The sequence below is a fragment of the Hoplias malabaricus genome, chromosome 15 (genome assembly GCF_029633855.1).
Source record: "Hoplias malabaricus isolate fHopMal1 chromosome 15, fHopMal1.hap1, whole genome shotgun sequence".
NCBI lineage: Eukaryota > Metazoa > Chordata > Actinopteri > Characiformes > Erythrinidae > Hoplias > Hoplias malabaricus.
The window spans coordinates 19,677,547-19,699,425 of NC_089814.1; the positions used below are offsets into that span (position 1 = coordinate 19,677,547).

Here is a 21,879-nt window from a genome sequence, read left to right on the forward strand (position 1 = left end):
GCCCTCTGAGCAAAGTGTGTGTCACTGAGTGTGGGTCGATAAGGACAGCTTTGAGTGGGTTCTTCCACATGAACGTTTCTCTGGGAATATTTCTGAAGATAATGTGACGGAGTGTACTGCAGGGAAACGACTCTTATAATCATCCCACTAGAGAGGTGACCTCTGCCGCTTGTACTTTGTGCAGATCACAGTGAAGAAGGATTATTCAGCACTTCACTTACTCGGTTCAAGTGTGTGTTGTTTTGATTCAAGTAATGTATGTGTTACCTCAAACTAATTACTGTGCTACTACTGGTTTTGTTCCTGCTGAACAGCTCCAGGCTCTAGGGGCCTTGGCTTGGAACGCCACCGCAGGTCATCGTCTGTGAGGAGTTTTGTATATTCTCTCCATGTCTCTCCGCGTCTGTGTGGGTCCTCCAGGTTGTCTAGTACATCCCAGTTCAAAAATCATATATTGATAGATGGATTGGCTGTGTGAAATTGCTCTCTGGTGTTCCTGCCTTGAACCCAATGATTGGGCACCGGACCCTCTGCCACCCTGACCAGGATGAAGCGGTTACAAAAGGGGAATGAATGAATAACCATTGACAAAACATAAGAAAACAATAATTACTTTGTACAAACTCTGTATACATTTGAATCAAGTCGATACAGCATTTTTCTCAGTGGACTACAATACATTCATCACCTCAGTGCCCCACGTAGCCATTTAGTTAGCCATAATAAAAAAAATATTGTAATTATAAGGTACCATGGCATAATTATGGCATACTGTGTTCATAATTAAGAGGTGCTTAATCTCTTAATTAAGTCTTATTACCTTTGATTTTTTATTGACTAATTAATTGACTAATTACTTCTCCAAACTGATTTAATGTCATAAATATGACGTGTTCTCTCAAGGCATATGTGATGATGATTGTTGTGGAACTCTCTGGAAACCAATTGTACAAGCTGGAGTTTAAAGCCAACTAATGTGTGGTCAACCCACACATAATATTTTAGCATATGTCTAGGGCTGTGTATAATTCAGACGGTAAGGTCTGTGGGGGTTAGAGTCTAAACTCTATAAATATGCATAAATATGAAGTCAGTTCTCTGAAAACATTATTAACAGTATTCATTCAATGGGTAACTCCATATAACCTTGATATTTTCTTTTCATCATGAAGCATTTACTATTACTTTTTTGTTCTGTGCAAAAGTCAGAGACCACCCAAGTCTTATTTCATTTCCTGGCAAAATGGCCAATAAAGCCAAACTATTCCTTTTCAGAAGGATATTTCTGATGGGAAAATCGACCAATTGATGAACATTTGTCAAAATTGGCTTTAACAGAAGCAGGAAAAATATGACAAATTATGAAAACAGACCTGAAAGCCTTCACCTTTGAGAGATGGCAGAAATGAAACCATACTTTTGCTTCTGAAAAGTATCACAGGTCCAGCCTTTCACTGTAAGAGGACAATTCTACACAACAGAGCAAGACTCTGTTGCATTCATTCCTCATCTCCTGTAACTGCTTTAACCTGTTCAGGGTCATGGTTCCATACAGGAACACACCCTGGATAAGGTGCTAGTCCATCACAGGGCAGCACACACTCACAATTTTGGGCAGTTTCACCCAGCCAATCAATCTAGGAAACCCAGCACTGAGGCACCAACAGTGTTGATCAAGAGAAGAAAAAAATGCAACTTCTAAGACTGAATTTTGAATGTGGAAAATGTCCAAAGAACTGAGCTCTGAAAGAGGAAAATAAGCGATATTTATTTTATGAAGCTTCAGTGCTCTCTGACTTCCACAGAGTACTGAATTGTACTCAAAGGTTTCATTCATTTGAAATAATACAATGAACATTCTAGCACTTGGTAAAATGATGACATTTAAATCTGTGAGAGAAGAGACGCACTACAAGAATGGAGCTTCGCAGCTACAGCCAACCTAAGATTCCCTCTCCATAAACCCCTAAGAGGATGGCAGTTTCAGGTTAAGTAAGCATTGGCAAAACACCAAGCTTTCCATTAGAATCATTGCCTCAAACGATTGTACAGCAAACTGCCCGTTAAAATGGAAATCAGACATGTGTGCAGTCGTCTATAAATCTGCGTACACAGATCTGACTTAAACAATGTGCAGGCGGAGAAAATGGTGTCGTATGTACAATTTTAAACAAGACAGGCCTTTCCAAGGTTGTGAGTCTCATCACAAACCCAGCACTTTGCTACAACACTAAGGGTCTGTCCCAAAGCACATCTCCGCGGTTTGTGGTTTTGTTGAAGGGTAGGCTAATGTGACCTATTTCCAAATTTGTCAAAAGTGTGAGTATCACATTATTGTGGGACACAGTTGCCAGCGTTCTTATTAAGTTTCTTCCCTGACTTTCCCAAGACAATGTGGAAGATCATCATCATGTTGTGTTACTGTGGGATACATACTTAGCCTGTCTTTGGAAAGTGGAGTTTAAGTGTGATTTAAATTTTTTTAGGAAGGGGACAAATTTGACTACAAGTCTGAACTCTGGAACAGATCAAAACCCCCGGTCATCTCCCTGTGTTCTCACACACAGCCGGTCCTCTCTGGCTGGGTCTTACAATGTCAGACTGATGCTGATTTTCTAAGTGATATTCAGTAACTTATCCCCATCAGATCATTTGAACACACAATTATTGCACAATTCATTGTATACTTTGCTGAATGTAACATATTAGATAAAATGTTACATGTGACCTGTGTAAGCGTAACATTGTTTACTCTTTTCTCCATCAGGTTTTTTTTTCTCAGATGCCAGAAAATCCCATTTTCACTTCTTGAAAAATCATTAGACATTTAGGATATTGTTTTAATGATTTTCTTATGATACTGGCTTAATATCTCATAAAAATGAGATATTAATATTTTAAATTTACAGCATTTAGCCGAAGCTCTTTTCCAGAGTCACTCACAAAAGTGCTTAGAGCTCAGACAGAATGTGTATCCTAGCTAGTACAAAGAGGTTAGAGTCCAAACTCCCTCTGAGCTCAGACCCTTGCTCAGGGCCAGTGCTGATACCCAGAAAGAACTAAATGTAGTAAGTGCAATACACAGCATCTAGTCAGTGCACACATTAAAAAAAAACTAGTCAGTGCTCACACTTAGAAGAAAGGAGTTAATCGCTGTATAAGTGCAAAAACAGTCTGTTACGATGAACACTTAGATTAGTGCTCACTTAAGCGGGTCACAAAGATATGGATCTTCATTCTGTCTTTGAAGACTGTAAGAGAGTCCGCTGTTGGGACAGTGGAAGTTCTTTCCACCATCTGAGCGCCAGGACTGAGAAGAGTCTTGAGGCTCTGTGAGTCAACTTACTCTCTGAAACGGCTTTCTCTCTTAAACTAATACATTTGTATCTCAATATTATGACTTTCCATTTAACAACATTGATATAGAATCTCCTAATTGATTCTAATTATTTATTATCATATCATTTTGACTTTTTTTTTATCTCATAATAATGTAGTATCTCAAAGTTATTACTTTCTAACTTATACCAGTTTATCTCATAATTATTACTTTCTACCTCACATTACTGACTTTGTATCATAATTTTGACTTGCTATCTCAAAATAATTAATAAGTATATCAGAATAATGTCTTTCCATTAACAACACTTATTTAGTGTCTCATGACTATGACGTTCTATCTCGTAATCATTTTTTTGTCTGAGTATATTCCCAGTAAACATTTAGCCGTTGATTCAACGTTGAAATAACGTAATGACTGCCGTCTAATCAACGTTCTCTTAAGGTTGAAAATGAAAGTTGAAAAGACGTCCAAACACAGACATTGAAAAGACGACTATTAGACGTCCTTTTGACGTCCATGGACGTTATTAATTGGTCCCGAAATAAATTACTTATATAAAACGCATTTTGGACGTCCACTGACGTTATCGATTGGTCACCACTTAATTAACTTATAAAGATGGATTTTGGACGTCCATTGACGTTTAAAATATGTCCTTGACGGACAGACTACTTTTAGACCTATTTTGAACGTCCAGGGACGTTCCTTGTTTACTGGGTTGAGATGTCTGAGGGGCTCAGGTGGCGATACGGTGGCGTTTTCTATAAAGTTGTGCAGAAAGTAACGGAATACCAATAGGTTTGCATAGAAGGTTTCAGTTGCCTGCAGATGATGTGTCCTCTCACTCAGTACAAACTCAGCAGCGTGAAATTTGGCCAGAGAAAGCCCCGTCTCTCTCTCTCTCTTTTTTTCACGCTAGTGCGTGATCTCGCCACAGACGCGTGAAATGACTCAACAGCTTCTCATCAGCGTGCGCGAGGTGAATCAACGCAGCAGAGGCTGAGGCGTGCGTAACGCGCGTAACCGCACTGGGAACGGCGCGTGCCCCGCATCAATTCATCCCGTCGCCCCTTCCTCCTTCAGCTTTCCCCTTTGTCCTTCAACCACCCCCCGCCCCCTCGCGTCCCCGTTTTTTTATCACGGTAAAGAATTAAACGCTTTTCCCCGAGAGCCTTGTCCTTTGCTTCTCCAGGACGCCGCCGGTTTCTCCCCCCGCTCCTGCGCACCACACTGCGGCTCGAGTCGCCCCGCCAGTGCGCGCGCGCGCTCCAACTCACCTTGAAGAGCGGCTTGACTCACGGAGTGACGAGGCGCGCGCCAATCGGCGGCCAAAGCCCGCCTACGCGCGGCCAATGAACGCGAGGCGGGGGCGGAGTCAGTGCCTAAAGCCCGCAGCGCGCTTGGTTTCGCGCCTTGGAGCCTTCAGTCCGCCTCGCGCTGGCGCAGGTGCTCTGTCTCTTCCACAGAGCGAGAGAGTGAGAGAGAGAGAGAGAGAGAGAGAGAGAGAGAGAGAGAGAGAGAGAGAGAGAGAGAGAGAATGCGAAAGGAGAGAAGCGCAGGGAAAGAAGGAAAGGAAGCGCCGGAGAAAGCGAAGGAGAAAAGTGTGTAGGGCAATGAGTGAAAGGGATTGGAGCAGCACTCAGCGCGTCTGAACGGTCCTGTGGGGGGCGATGAGTTATTCACAGAAAGGGGCACTTTGAGATATGATGAGGCTTCTCACTGGTGGGCAATAGTACTATGATTTGGTATGTGGCCACTTTGATAGCAAGTGTATTCAGCACCCGAGGAACGGCTGCTCAAGGTGAGTTGAAGTGCAGTGTTCCAAACCGCTGCGCTTTCTCGCGTCTCTCCCCCTCTTTCATCTTCACCTTGATTACTCCTTTAATTTTGCTTTAGCCTCATTTTTACGGCGATGTTTCAACACGTTCCAAAGCTTTCCCCTCAGTTGCAGGCGAAGATGCTGTGAAATTGGAGGTGGTTTCTGATGCATGACATTTGTCTGGACTTTAATTGACTTTGATGAGTCTGTTGCCATTAAGGACTGGACAGCTTCTGCTGCATTCTGCACTTTGAACTGTTTCACTGTTTCTGCAGTGTGCACCTGTGCCTTGTGCACCTGCTCTTACTTGAGGCTGTATATATATATAGTTTTTTTTTCCTTGGGTCTTTTCATGGTGTTCGTGCAATGTACATCATACACTTGCTCAGCTGGTTGACTTCAGTGGGCTGTTGAAAGTCCCTGGGCTTGATTTGAGCTTTTATCTGCTTAAAGGGTATTAGTCCTTAATTATTCTCAAGATGACATGATTCTGGTGATGACAGCTAACACAGAATTGACGATGGGACCCCATTTGGCCAAAGAAGCAGTGCTCATGCTGATCTGATGCTGATAATGTAGGAAAAGTCATGCATGTATTTGATTGCAAATGCACTGAGCATGGACTCATGCAGTGGACTCATATAGCCCCGCAGTTCCAAATGCGTCCACCAGGGGGCTAAATATTGCAGACAAGGACTAGCCATCAAATGCCATACATTTCAGTTTGAGATGTGCTCTAAGACCAATATGATGCTAAATATATACATGTCCACCCACCTCTGCAGGTTTTGTGGCATTACCTAAAGGAAATAGGTAGAGCAGTGCTCATAAAGTTACACAAGAACTACACATGCCCTTCATGACATCTGACACAGACCTACATGGACAGTGATAAAAGCTTATTCTTTGTATCTATGTACAAGCTTTAATGTAAAGCAGATATAACATCTGTGTAAGGTGACACTGTTTGTATAAATTCCATTGCTTCGACACTCTCTGGGTGGTGTGGTGGTGTTACAGGTTGCATTTGATCCTCACCTTGGGGTACCCTCTGTAAGGAGGTTGGTGTGTTCTCTCTGTATAAGCATGGGTTTCCTCCATGTGCTCCACTTTCCTCTCATAGTGTTGGTAGGTATGTGTTCAGATCCAATTCAAAATTTGCAAGAGGGGTAAAAAAGTTCACACAAAAAAAAAAAAAGAAAAAAAAAACACTGGGTGTGAAGAAAAACACGAGGAAATGTATTGTCACTCACAAAGAAATTATACATGTTCTGTTTGCATGGGAGGCAAGTTTCTGCCCTCAAGTTCTGACAGGGGGTCGTTTTGACAGTTCACGCGGGGCTCAGGGTCGTTTCTGCCAGTGAACGAACGCTATTGGCTGATGTTTAGATTCGTCACTACTCACCAGCTACAGAAAAACAAACATGGAGAATATGTACCTTCTGGTCACATGTTTTGTTTTGAAATTGGAAAATGGGAAAAAGAAGGAGACCCGTTGTCCAATTTCGGTTTGAAAACAAAAAATAACATTTCTAGGAAATATCAGGAGTCAAGGGCAGTGAGATGTGAGAGTACATTTCCTCATGCAAATGTATATTTTCCTCCTGCTAAGTGTTTTTACTCATTTCTGGGAGCACTTTTCATCACACTGGGTGTTTACTCGTGCAAACTCCTTTCCCCTTCTTGTGATTTTTGAATGGGATCTGATGTCATATGATATGTGGACTGGCAGTGTGAAATTGCCCACAGGTGTGAGTGTGTGAGTGACTGGATGAGTGTGTGATGCCCAGTCATTGGCTGGTTGCCCTGTTCCTGCCTTGCACCCAGTGATTCTGGGTAGAATCTGGAGCCACTGGGACTCTAAACAGGATGAAAAGGTAACAGAAAAATTATGATAATTATTACATGACATATTTTCTGATCCACAAAAAAAAATATATATATATATATATATATATATACACAATGTATGTAGGTTGATGTCAGCTGTAAAGATCATCTTCAGTAGATACACTATTCCTCAGCACATATGTTACTTCTGACATGAAGAGAAGACGTTCATTGTCTTGGCTGCTGTGGTTTGAATTGTCCGCTCATCTCTCTGTGCCTTGCACCTCGTGATGCCGGCCATGTGGTGTGTTGCATATGCTCCACATCTCCCTCCTGTGTGACCCAGACTCACTCGTTCCAGCTCCCTCCTCGTGCTAGAACACTGCTGTGTGAGCCTAGCTGTCATCTGGCAAACATGTCTAATTTCAGCAGCTCTAAACCTGGCCAGGCTCCAGAACTGGCCTCTGTCTGCTTTACTGCTTTTCTGCTCCGTCAACACAAAACGCCGAACAGCTCTCGGCTTTCTCACTTCAGAGAGCCATGAGCCGATGGAGCTGGTCAAGGTAAAGGTCTGTTGGAAGCGGGGCCTGTAACGGCCTGAATGGAGGCAGACTGTATTCCACTTGTAGAAGGTTCCTTGTGGCTTCCCTGAGGGAGCAGTGTCTCTTTAACTACCTCACGAGCATCTGCCTGAAACCGTCTGTCTCCCTTAAACTGATTAGCAGTACTCTGCATGGCCGAGTGAATGGAGCTCTGGTGGAACGACAGAACCCAGGCTCCAGTCTGAGCACATAATAGGAGAGAATTGATACCATAGCACTGAATGGATGGGTTATAGTCAATGGACAAATAGGCAGAGAATCAAGGTCGATGGGTTCATATTTCTGAGTCATGAGCCTGAGCTGAAAAGGTGCTGAAGTTAACTCCAGGTCTAGGAACTCTAGCTTGGCTGATCAATGTTTTCTTCGCAGTGATTCTAGGAACCTAGATTGGAGTAGACTTTTCCTTAAAAAGCAAGTCCATCCAATGTTTCATAATGTCTGCATTATTCATTTATTATGCATGTGGCATGTTTTACTTATTAATGTCAGATTAGTTTTGTCAGATTAGGCATTATAATCTGTTTATCTAAAATGCACATGAAAAAATATAAAAGAATTTCAGTTGTATTTTAGACAATTGGGGAAAGGAACATTAGGTAGTGTTTTTAGCTTAAACTCACAGCTTGAAAATCATTGTGATGCTCCAATGACCTGTATAGGGAGGAACAGTTGCTACTTCACGCTCAGCACTGCACTAAGAAACTGCACTATGTAACTTTTGTATGAGGGTAGAAAACCACCCCAATAAATCACCAGTAGAGGTTAATTCCATTCCGCAACTGTAGGGGGAGCCCAGGAGCAAAGGTACTAAATCTTACCTAGTGTTCCTACTAGGGTCAAAACTGGTCTTCAAACTTTACACCAGGATTTACACCCTGTGGACCTTTATGGAACCTGGCACAGTTCTTTAATGAGTCTTTCTAAAGAACCATCACTGGTCCCTTTATTTCTGAGAGTGAACTGAGAGCAGAGAGGAAGAAAGCCTGGAGCAACTTTCATTAAGCTGCTGCTGGATAATGTTGGACATCTTTTCCACATATTTTCCTAGCCCTGCAGTCTGCTGGCTCCCTGAAGTCTTCCTTCTCCTCTGCCTGATTGATTATTGAGTGGGTTTTTCCCCCTCAGTGGACTAACTAAATAGTGCATTGAATTTTGCATCAAATATGGCCAAGTTTACAGCACAGTTCATTACATCTATCACTAATTTTTTAATCCTGCAGCCAAAATCCCCCCGTTCAAGACAGAAGAGAAAATGCCCTGAAATACTCTACATTGTTGGCTTGATTCACCAGTACTTTTAATGCCTCCTAATTATGATTTATAACATCAGTCAAGTCACTCATAGTGGGAGAGCTCTGATCTGACACTAGAATGCAGCTGACTGGCTGATTGCATTGAAGGCTGTGGGGTACTTACCACACTGGGAACAACAGCTGAGGCGGCCAATTTGCAAATGTATAGCCTCCAGTGATTTGGCAAAAGAGAGAAGGTTATAAAGGAATAAATCTGCAATTAGTCATTTAAGCCGAGACTATTTGTGTATCTTGAAACAAGCATTGCCTAACTAGCCCAGGGTTTCAAACCTAGATATTAGGGTCTGAAAAACTGCAGTTCCTTTATATTTCCTGTTTTCAAAGTGAGGGCTGGGCATTCACTCAAAAATGATTCAACATTGACATTCAGAATTTCTATTTGTTGTAATCTTGCGTATATCATTTAATCAGTTTTTCTTTTAGTTCTGTTCTATTTTTTTTGTTAATTCTGTTAAATTACACCACGCCCCAAACACACTGTGTGTTTATGTACTGTCCCCTTAAAACCACACTACTACTACTACTACTACTACAACTATGCATATAATCACGTGATTCTGCCTCATTCAATCTGCCCCAAGCCACATGGAGGAGAACCTAAACACAGAGGCTAACCGAGCAATTAGAGCCGCTTGTACCAAAGAAAAATGAGTGTCTGTTGTTTTGACATGTTTTGGTTGTAGTAAACATGACACTGAACATTAAGAGGTCAAATGTAAACACTGACAAAAAAAAAGAAAACAGTTTCAGCGACCAAAGTTAAGTCTCAACACTTGAAGAAAAATCCCATCACGGAATATGAACAGTGCATGTAAACAAACAAACAAACAAACAAACAAACAAACAAAAAAGAGGCTGACAAGCTCCCAGCAACATTAGAAAAAAGATCCGCCAATCCTTTAATATTTAAGCATATTTACAGTCCAAGACTTGTCAGTGAACTGTCAGTGTGAATCATGAGTGGGAAGAATTCTATAGCACTGATATTTAATAACATCTACCTTGTCCTTGTGATGTTTATTTTGTCCTGATTTTGTGAGCCCTTATGGCTCCTGTTAGTGTGCACTGATTTTGAAAGTTCATGTTTAATTTGAATGGTAAAAATTTGCTTAGAGCACCTTTAAATGGCCCTTCAGCCCCTAGCTCTCTGGAAGGTGGAGTGAGTATCTTATCTGTCTCTTTGCCTGGATTCCATTTCCCCACTCTCAGCACTTCAAAGGCCATTTCCTGTCTCTGATACACTTTCTCCTGAGCAGTCTGCCACAGCCCTGGAGAGAGGCCTGTGTTCCAAAGAGGTCTCCCACAGGCACTGTGTGCAGCAAGAACTTATTTTAAATGTGGATATTAAACCTCCCAAGCTCTACAGCTCTTTATCTTTCTCAGGGGTACTGGGTCAGAGTTAAGAAATAAAGAGACTGAGGCTTGACAGATAGTTGCTTTTGGAACCCCTGATTGGCTTATAGTGTCCTTCACTTTTTTATTAGATATGCAGTGCGTTATGGACCTGGCTTGTAGTTTCCTCACTCATTCAATTTCAAACATTCACTCTTGCTCAGTCAGTCACTTATGCCCTCACTCACTTGTTCACTCATGTTTAGCAGGTTGCAGATTCTTCCAGAAGACGGCAGCATTAGCAAAGCCTTTTGATGCTTTAAAAAAAGGTGGTGTTTTTCATCAGTGACCTGGCGTCCATTTCAGAAAGAAGGACTTTGACATTTGAGCTTATCTTTACACTTTGTTTAGTAAATTTATTCTGAGTCTGAAGACTTTAATGTTAGCTAGATTGTTAGCTAGAACAGAGCTTGGATCATTTTAGGTCTCTCTAGATTTGAAGAATGCTTCTAAATGAATTTGTAATTGTGATTTTGCTTTCAGTTGCATTTTTCCAAGTATTTGAGATTGGACATTCGTTTAGGTGGCTCACACTATTAATACCTTTTTTTTGCATTGAATTTGCTAATTTTTTACATCAAAGGGTTGCCCTAAATTAAATCATATACATTATATTGAGATATATTTTCATTTTCAAATTTCATATCTGGATGTAGTTGATATAATTACACGCAAACCAGTGACTTTGAAAAGTGTAAGTACATTCAAAGTTTCATTTCTTTTCTCAGTGTAGTCTCACGTCACATGGGAATATGCTGGTTTTCCTTATCAGATCAGATTGGCCAAAAAATGTGTCCAAAATACATAAGTGCAAATGTTTGTCTGGGAGCCTTATTCCTCACTGAATATCTGGGTCTTCTAAGCCATATTCAATAGTGCCATTCTGTATGCCTGGACTAAACTTGGGACCCATCAGTTTGATGCTGATGATAGTAGGCCTCTTGTGGCTCCAGGCTAACATGTCAGTCAACTGATATGTGGGCCAGCATTGACTCTGTTCTCCTCCCCCTCTTGTAGCCCCCCTGCTCCTACTAAAAAAAACATCATCTTTCTTCTTCTGGCTGATAGACAGAGGGGGAGCCAATGCAAGTAAGGCTAGAAGAAGATGTTCCATATATAGACACATTCAAAAGGGCCCTGTGGAACTTGGTTAATTATTCATGAAGTTGAGCGGCTGTAGTAGTTAAGGTCAGTATGTTACTATTTTTGGCTCACCAACACTTAAGATAAACACCACTCTTGTACGGGGGGGAACATGCCAGCTGCCTGATTTATTTATGCTATAATGCCATTTCAGTGAAGGGATCAATCCATCTGTATGTTCCTTGCACACATTCCACTTGTGAAACGAGCATGTAACAGAGAGGGAGGCTGTACCTCATCAGACTGTATCCTTTGAGAAATTTTATTGAGAAAGTCTTGTCCTGCTTCATGCATGTGGAACTCTCCCTTATTTCTTCACTTGTTTTGTGCTTCTCTATGTGTTTTACATTTTATAATAAAGTGTCTCTTCAGGGAAAGAACCCTTTCACCTTGTAACCTTCCTGTACACCTTACATTATGTATCTGCCAAGCAGAGAGTGAAGAGGCTGGCATCTGTCCATGCACTAAAAGAAAGATTCATAAGAGTCATTACGAATCAAGCCTTTTGGTCTCAAGGTCAGTGTAAAAGTAGTATCTTTGGTTTTAGCAGTGTAAAAAAAATCACTGATCAGAAAGCCTTTGATCCATGAAGAATTAAGAGCATGAGCTGTCGGTCGATAAGTTTGCCATGCACATGTCCTGATGTATAATGGTGATCCTACAGCACTCTAAAGACAGTCAACCCTGTTGTGTCATCGCTGGTAAAAACCCAAGTGTCCCAAACAGTCTGTATTTTCTGTTTGGGACTTCAGTCCATTCTATCTTCAAATCATGTAAAATTACAGCCATTGTGCAATGTTGACTTACAGAATTTTCTCCTTTCTTGTTGTCTTTGCTCAAGACACCCTTTACTCCTTACCTCTTCCAGCACTTTAATTATTCAGTGCTCAAACAATAGAGGAATATATTTGCTTAAATAGAATGAATTCTGCTTTAATTTTCAACTAGGGATGGATGGCTCAATGGAGATTTATATACTGAGGGCACACTGCACATATTGGTTCTGTTTTACTGGGCCTTTTGTTTATGACATAACCCTCTGTGGATGGTCCTTGTGCTACAGTGATGTCTTCCTGACTCATCAGATCCATAAGGTCACTGAACTGCTGTCAGGATGCACATACTGGTCAGTGCTATCATTGTCATGGCAGACCTTCTCCTCCCAAGTGCCACATGGTAATACTTGGCATAGACTAATACTTGACCAAATGTTTCCTTCTACTTCTTTGTCATTTGGCTACTTCCGCTATGGGTCACCACAGCAGGTCATTACAATCCATATACTCCACTTGGCACAGGTTATACACCAGATGCCCTTCCTGACACAACCCTCCCATTCACCCTGGCTAGGGATTGGCTAATGACCAAATGTTTGCTATATATATATATATACATGCACACTTTTTTGTTTATCTATATCTATATCCAGGATTTCTCAGATTGTAAAAGCCAATGTGCTGATGTCAGCTCGACAGGACACTATGCTCAGTACCAAGTATCTTTTGGATCTGGAGGGGCATCTCCCAGGATTGAGCTGTTGAGCAGTGGAACTTTGTTCTCTGGAGTGAGAATTAGGCATCCAACATCAGAACACAATGTTGTCCTTGTGGTTGAATGCTATCAAATCCTCATAGAAAAAAAAAATCCTAATTGGCAAATGAGGCAAATTACCAGTTCATACCTTTCATTACTGAAGACTTGTTGAATCTATAGAAGCATCTTTGGATCTTCACAGAATACAGAGTGTACCATTTTACTGTATGTGTTACAATGGCCCCAATGTATGGGTGCAACAGGCTTAATTAATGGCCAGGTATTAGAACAGTGACGCTGGAGATGAGTAATGGAGGAGTGTGGTGGTGGTGCCGCTGACTGATGGTAGAGTGGGCTGTGTGTGTGTGTGTGGAGGTGCTCAGTATGACTCACCGTGGGGGTGGGGGTGTTCAATCTGGCTTGCTGGAATAGAGGAGGAATCCTGAGGCAGCATCATCACCACCTACTAAAGGTATTAGGTGGCTTCATTACTACAGTCAGTACTCTGTAAGCCAAGTTTGCTTGTGTATTTTTATGTTTAGAATTTATTAGTAAGCTACATTCTCAGAAAAAAAGGTATGGTAGAGTTGGTACATTATGGTCACTAAAGGTACAAACATTGTAAATGTACCTTCAAAGTTACGACACTGGTTTTAGAGTCCAGTTTTGTTGCCTAAAGGAACATTACATTCTCTTCTCCAGAAAAAGAGGGGAACTGTGTCGAAAAAAATGAAATGGGACATAATAAATCAACACAATTATAAAATGTACAATTATAACTGTATAAGGTGCAATTAAATGCCCTAACTAAAGGTAAGAATATGTACACTTGAGTGTACCACCTCCCTGACAGCAAAACGTACCACCATAGTGACATTTATTCTGACAGTGTACGGTACTGTAGCAACTTTTCCTGGTGCACCGAGGTAGGAATTGGCCTGTCACTGATATTACATAACTGCCTGCTAGAAATTGGGCTCATTTTACTGATTTAATCTGATTATGTTCTATAAATGTTAGCTATTTTCATGCTAAATTTGCACCATATGATTGGGTGAATGTGATATGTGTGCATACACAACATAAAAAAGTCCAAAATGATACAAAACTCTGAAGTAATGACGTAGGTAATGTTTGTTTACTTGAGGTTTTTCTGTCATTAATTGGAAAAGATTTACAGCTTTACAGCTTAGAAATGAGACCAAAAAATTTACAGTTTTTATCTGTGGTATATTTACAAATTATGGATTTTTAAATTACATTTTATTTGCTATTAATTGTCACATACAATGTCAAGATTGAAGGAGATTTAGAGCAAAGTCCTACTTTTACATGGACTGTTACCTTTCTGCCATATTGACCTTTTTTATTGGCCCATGTGCCCAGTTGTCTCAGGCTTTCGAAGACTTCACATTGTATATTTTCATATTCTGATGTTAGGCGTTTGTCACTATTCAAATATTAAGAATGCTTAATACATAAAACGTTTCAGCATTTAGGAGAGAATGATTTAATAACACAAGTATTAATTAAAACAATGTGTTGGTGAAAAAATACTGCTATTTATTCTACTATGAATGAATTAATTGCCAGGCAGATATACTCTGTTTAATGTGACTGCTTTGGTGAATTCTTTCTATAGCAATGCTATAATAATCATCTTAAAGAATACATCTTTGCCAGTGCAAATAGGATCAGAATCCAAATACTGTTGGACTTATATAATACTTGACATAATGCTGATACCGAAAAAAGAGAAAAAAGCTAAATAAAAATAAGTGCAATAACAAACAGCTCACAACTGAGAAAGAGAAGTGCTGCATTTCAAACTTTTTCAGTCAAGACATGTCAATAAGTGCAGGATTAGTGATTGTTTGAATATTGCAGAATGAGACTTCAGTCTTTGTTTGAAAACAGTGAGTGACTGCTGTTTAGACAGCCAGTGGAAGTATGTTTTACCATCTCAGAGCCAAGACAGAAAAGAGTCTTGCTGCTTGCCTTCAATGTCAAATGAAGGATGGGGATTCAAGGCAAGCCAAACTTGAAGACCTGGAGGCACAGACCGGGGGTTGACCAATGCCATCATGCTGAGAGGGGCTGGTCCATTCTTGGCTTTGCATGTGAGCACCAGACTTTTAGATCTGATGCTCAGAAATCTGAAGTTAAACTAAGGCTGCATGCAGTTTCAGGCAGTGGAGTGGAAATGGATCTTTTCCCTCTGATAGGACCATCCTTTAAAATAGGACTGAAACCATTTCCATTTCCTCATTAGCCTGCTGAGTCACAACAAATTAAGATCCTTAGTGCTAACTCTGCTAGCTCTTGCTTGATAGCATTGTGGTTGAACTGTAGGGCAGTTTCTTATCATTTGTCCAAGCAAGAGTCCAAAAGCCTAGCTAGCTTGCTAATATCGGTCTTGTCCTTTTTCTGGGACTGCCATTGAATTCACATTGATTTTATGACAATATGTTATGCTACCTAGCAGGTAAACATGAACTTTATTAAAGCTAGTGTCTGTCATGCTAGGATGTTATTTACTCCATATTGACTTTTAATCAATATGTTAGACTAACTAGTGCAAAGATTTAACATATTGAAGTGAGATCTCTCTGTTGTTTGAGCTCGTTCTACTGCTAGGGCTGTCCAAACAGGGCACTCTTCCTGGGATAATAGTGAGTGATATACCATAGTGGTTAACATCAGGATCAGGGTTTACTTCCCAACTTGGGTGGAAACACAATGCTATACCAAATATTCCTATTGCTGCATTTATCTACATTATATAACATTATCATTTACATTGTTCTGAATAAGAGCATCTGCTAATAGCTGGAACATACATGTGTTCCCTCAAATAGGACATCAGCGGATGAACTTCAGTGTTTTCAAGGACATGCCAAAATTGTAAGGCACAAATACATAAAATTTATGTGCCAGAATTTGTCACCAATAAACTGTGCCTTTTGGTCCAACCTTTTATGGAACACAAGAAGAGCACTTAATTCAGGGACAAATAGACAACACTGAGTTATTTGTTTTTGTGTATGAGATACTGGAGTGGTAATTTATGTTGCATCCTTCTTGGCATATCTTGTTAAGCAGGGACGATTGTGCATGTGCATAGATGAGGAGAGGTTTGGGGTTCTTTTGTTTTTTGTAATGTGTAGAAGGCCTTGCCAGGCATTCCATCAGGAAACTGTTGCTCCTTTTTATTTTTATGTTTCTACTTGGCATTCCTATTGTTATCCAGCTAATTCCTTGTCGGCTTAAATCGCTCCGTTAGTACATTTTAACCTTTGGGTAAGTGGAAGTTTTAATTCTGGGGATAACCCTGATGTACAGCTGACCTGAATTTGATTATATGAAAATGTCATTCAGTTTTTCTTTTAATCCTTAGAGTAATGCCTCAGATTTTGCATATTATACCCCTTTTCCTCAAGTTAACACAGATTCCTGGGGTCTTGATAAAACACCTGTTACATGCTTCAGAAAGAAAATGCCATTGCAACACAGCCCTGTTTTCCCTTTGTTTAAAAAGCACTATTCAGAATGAATGGTTTCAGCACCTGTTTCTTTAAATGACTATATGCCACTGTTCACTGAAGCTCAGAAACCAAGGAGTGAGAAGCAGGTTGTTAGCTAATTTTGCTTGCTTCTTTTTCTTCTCCATTTCCACCATACATAATTAGTACAAATATTTCTCTGCACTCCTTTTGTCAGTTTTACTCCACTACATTTTTAGTTTATGTTTATGCCCTTATAGCTTATCTATCTATCTATCTATCTATCTATCTATCTATCTATCTATCTGTCTATCTGTCTGTCTGTCTGTCTGTCAATCTGTCTGTCTGTCTGTCTGTCTGTCTGTCTATCTATCTATCTATCTATCTAGAAGACTACTGATTGAACCAACTGAAAACTGGTGTTTATTTTCCAGATTGGGTTGATTTGGGTTGATTAGAGTTCCAGATCCCCAAATTATGTGCAAATGCACTGAAAAATAATCATAATTCATATGTTGTCTTTCATACTGAACACATAGTGAAAACTGAAAGCTGAAAAACAGTTTTTAGGAGTTCTCCAGCATTCACAGCAGTCCATTTTACTTGTCAGTCCATATTCTGCAACAGCATAGAGCTGACTGCCAGCACCTGAATGTTGTTTTTTGGCCAGTTCCATGGATTTAAGACTGATGTAATGTAATATTGAACACTTGTGTAGTAAATCACTGTTGTGGTTCAGGATAAACCTGGTTAATAATAATAAATAACAGATCTCCAGTCATTGCACAGTATGAAGTTCAAAGACATAAGCAATGGTCGGACTCCCTGGGCTGGGACCTATATGATCTGAATGAAGAAGAAGTGAGTCAAGAGATTTTTAATGGGACTTTTTTCTTGTTGTTTCAACACATTATTCAAATATCATGGAACTCAATAGACATGTGCAGTTTAAGAGATGCTGAGGATATTGTCCTGGAGGGGAACCATTTTAACATGTCATAAGCTGACTATAGTTTTATTATTGTGCCTGGCAGCTTTAGTGGACCAGTGCAGAGCTACATTTTGTCCAAGAATGAAGGAGACAGATTTGTGTGTGTGTGTAACTATGTGTGGCATGTGGACTCAGCAGTGCAGGGGTCACTATGCTGACCGTCTCTCCCTTTTCTCCACCCCTTTGGCTGGCCTGCTTCCTCCTGCGGGTCATCTTTCAGCCAGCCATTGATGCGGCGCACTCAGCTTCCTCCCGCCCGGCTCCTCCATGCCCATTAAACATTCATGCCCTGGCCATGAGATACTCCCCTACTGTACTCCAGCCCTCTACCCAGGAAACTCACACACTTTCCCTCCCTCTAATAATCATTAGCATCTAGTGCTGTACTAGTTAGTTTTGGCTGATAGGTTCAGCTGATGACACCTTCCTAATTTGTCCAACACTAAATTCTACAGATTTCCCTTGAAAATTAAGTAAAAAACACTCACGAATGAATGGCTGATTCATTCATAAATGCGACCTCTGTTTGCTGCTGCAACACAAGTGCTGTCACCTAAAAACTAAAGCCTGCAACCCTGGAATACATTTTATTGTTTATTAAGTTTATTTTCTTGCCCTGTGGCTAACAGATTCATTGTTTATTAACCTTTACATATTCTCAAATAATATTATTAGTGATGTATATCTTTAATTAGCAACAATGCTAATGTAGCTAAAAAACTATTAGAAACGTATAAGTTATAGATAACAAGTAGAACTGGGCCAACTATATGTCTATATCTTCTCTACTAATTAACATAAGACTGACTTGCTTATGATGGTATTTGCCACCATGTGGGTTATGACATTTATAAAATGTATTTATAAAATAAAAAGGTTGCACCAAATATAGGTTTTAAAATGTATATTAGAGGTTTTCGTGGCATGTTTTCTTATTTTCCATAACAATATATTTTGGTCAGAAATTTAACGTTCAAATTCAAAAAAAGGTGAGTGTGTGCTGATATAAGCACGATACTGGTCTCAGCCACAGACACTCCACCCACAAGTAGACGGAGTGTCTGATACATTCAGTGCATTAAATTGGTCTCTCTGTCAGGATTCTACCAGTTGCATGCTGGTTGGCAGTCTGTACATCGTATACAGTATACACACTTTTGCATTTTGAATGTGCTCTGGTACAGGTCTGAAGTGAATAATAAAGACTGTCCCCGTCTACACGTCATGCCTAATGCCAGGATCAGACTACATGAATTTAGCCCAATTTTGGCACGATGTTGTCGTATCTGACAAATTCCAGTGTCAGAACTGAATATGTGTCGGGGGTGAGTAACCATCGTGTAGTGTGACATAATGAAAGATCAACGATGTGGTGTCTGGGACGCCCCACGACACCACGGCGAAAAGTCTAGCATGTTAGAATGTTTTGGATCTTTTCGCCTGACATATCCTACGGCATGTTCCTTGACGATGACCAATAGGTGGACAGAGCGCTTGTCTGCCGTGCATACGTAAACACAGAGAAAAAAAAAGGGAGTGGCCACTGCTGCAGCTGTCAGGTGGAAAAACGAAACTGAGGAAATGCTCTTGACATATTAACACATTACCTCAAGTTCTCTTTGCAGGACAGAGTCTATTCTCTCCTTCCTTGAAACACACAGGAATGGGTCCACAATTGTGTTTTCTTCTTCTTTTTGAAACACAAAATCGCCAGCAGCACACCCAGTGCTTCTGTAGCCATGATTGACAGTTTCTTGACCTCACGCAATGACGTGAACAGGAATAGTCGGTGTCAAACGTGTAGTGTTGCCAGTCTCCCGACCAAGACACGGCACGAGTTTATAGCACTTATCTGACATAGTGAACATTGTGAAAGCAAAAATATTGTGTAGTCTGATCCAGGCATAAGTCACTCCCTGAGAGTCTGACAATGCAGCACTAGCATGATATTAATAGCAGCCAGGAGCTTCTGTTACTTCTTAGGTCGTAGTTTTAGGTGAAAAAAGAAAACTAAGACGTAAACTTGAGACACTAAACACAGTGATCTGTTTAATCAGCTAAATTTGAGGTATCAATTGTGTACGTTTGATTTCAGGCTTCAACATTAGACCTAAACTATAAGACCAAGCCTGTTTTTATTCCTTTCCTCTCAATTGATTCTTCAGAGAACAATCAATCCATGCCCACATATCTGTGCATCCATCTCCCTCAATCTGTCCGGGTGCACTATATCTGTTAAAATTAGATTTATTGGGCTGTGTGTGTGTGTATGCGCATTAGGTTGTGGAGCGCACTGCAGTAGACCGGGCTGCTGACTGTCCAGGCCAGGAGGGACACTCACTGTCACTTCCTGAAGGTTAGCATTGATGGATCAGGCCTTTCTCAGCTACGTCTTGCTGCAGTTCCCTCAGTGCCCTCACTGCACTCAGAGATTTATCAGCCTTTTAACAATTCAAACTCTGGGCTTCTTATTCATTAATAAGCATTAGAAATATAATGCTTTATTATTCAGTAGTGATTCTGAATTATTCAGTAACTACTATAAAACTATAAAGTATGTAATTACGAGAGTGAGGAATGGAAGCCTGGATACACTGCTGGGTCTTTAGAGTTTAAAGGGTCTGTATCTTAAAAAAGATAAATCTTGATGTAAAGTTTGATGTAGTACACCACATGCACAAGTTTGTTAACACCCCAAGTTAGCTGAAAATATATTATCAAAATAAAACAAACAAAAAACCATGAAACAAAATGGAATGCTCTGTATAAACTACAAATGAACATAAGGTCAGCAGGTTCAGTGAAAGGAAATATCAGAGACAAATGGATACTTGTTCCCTGAAGAGATGGAGCTCCATTTAATGTATTTGGGATGTGTTGGAACGTCATTTGTGATCCAAAGCATATCATTCAACATCAGAACCCTACCTCACAAATGTACTGAAGTCTAAATGACTTACTGAAAATCCCTATAACAGTAGAAACTGTTACTTCAGCAAAAGGGAGACAAACTACCTATTAATTAAACACTGAAAATTAGGATTGATAATTGGCCTTATAGTGTAATATTTTACAAAGAAACAATGCACAAATTCAGAAATTCCTTTTTTCTTTTTTTGTGTGTGCCTTGTGACCTCCTCATGTCTTGGACCAGTTTGGGCCAGTGAGATCATCTGGTTTGGCCTTATGTAAATGTACTGCATGATGGAGCAACAGCAGAAGGAGGGCGGTGGTCCTGCTGTCTGTAAAATCATTCTATGGCCTGCTATCACTTAACTATGGAACTGTAATTAAGGCTGTCATTTAGCTTTTTGCCATTAAGGGCTGCCTGGTCCTGTAATTATCTGCTTCCATTATAACAGCAGTATGGCAGAGAGAAGGAAGATGTGGAGGCAAGCACTTTAAGGTGACACATTTATGTCCATCTGCACACAAATGGTACTGTACAGAGAAACCGGTTCAGAACAAGCTTTTCTCTAGAATTTAGATTACTGCATACATCTGTAAGGGATTATCTACAATATGTTCAGATCTGATTGATTTAACTTATTTTACTGCATGCTTTGAAGTGCTAAAATATTGCATGTGTGTGTGTGTGTGTGTGTGAAAGAGAGAAAGAGAAACCCTGTCTTTGTTGTGTGTAAGAGTGTATACGACTTTGTGTGTACTTGTGTGCTGTAGCTGTGCAGTATGGACCAATTATAGCATTCAGCCACAAGAATACATTATTCTGTGTTTTTTAGTGGTAGCATTATGTAGCGTGTGTGTGTGCTGCACTGCATAAGCACACATTAATATAGTGAAAGTGGGTGGGGTTTGGAATAGAGGTCCCAACAACATATAAAATACCCTAGGGTAACATAGGTTAGTGTATACAGTATTAGTCACAGTGGTTCTGCTGTGTGTTATTATCTTCCTGACAGAAATACAGACTCAGAGACACAGGAGAGAATGGCATGGTCTCTTCAGAGCAAAGCAAGAAACATTGAACTCATTTAGGCCTACGCTGGGTGAAATAAACCACATCAGGTCCACTGGAGGAAATGCTTCTGTTTTTTTCAGCTACTTCAATCCATACTCCATTAAGCACTGCTGCTGGATGTCTGCAGTTATAAGCAGTGAGTATCCGGGTTGACCTGAGGGCGAAACAATGAAACATTACTGGAAAAAGCTCTGTGCTAATATCTGTTTAGCCATTCAGAGGCAGAATGAGAGTGTGTTTAGCTAGCGAGTGCTCTCTGTTCTTCCTTTTTTGCCGACTGCACACAGCGGTGAGGTGTAGAACATGAATAAGGTTTGTACACAGTATAAAAAAAGTGTGTGGGGGGGGGGGCAGGTGGGCAGGGAATAACTGTCAGATATAAATAGAGAGATATATTACCTGAAAATCAAACTGCAGCTTATGTAAGG

The 21,879-nt window shown here is 40.4% G+C and overlaps 1 protein-coding gene across 2 annotated transcripts in view; it reads left to right on the forward strand.

Moving 5' to 3' along the window:
• The first annotated feature begins 4,972 nt into the window (after positions 1-4,972).
• The window catches only part of igsf9bb (immunoglobulin superfamily, member 9Bb), a 133,485-nt gene continuing 116,578 nt past the window's right edge, over positions 4,973-21,879 (forward strand). For both annotated transcript variants that reach the window (XM_066645711.1, XM_066645713.1), the window contains exon 1: positions 4,973-5,144. In XM_066645711.1, the coding sequence (XP_066501808.1) occupies positions 5,081-5,144 (64 nt within the window). In that variant the 5' untranslated portion in view covers positions 4,973-5,080. The remainder of the gene's footprint in view (positions 5,145-21,879) is intronic.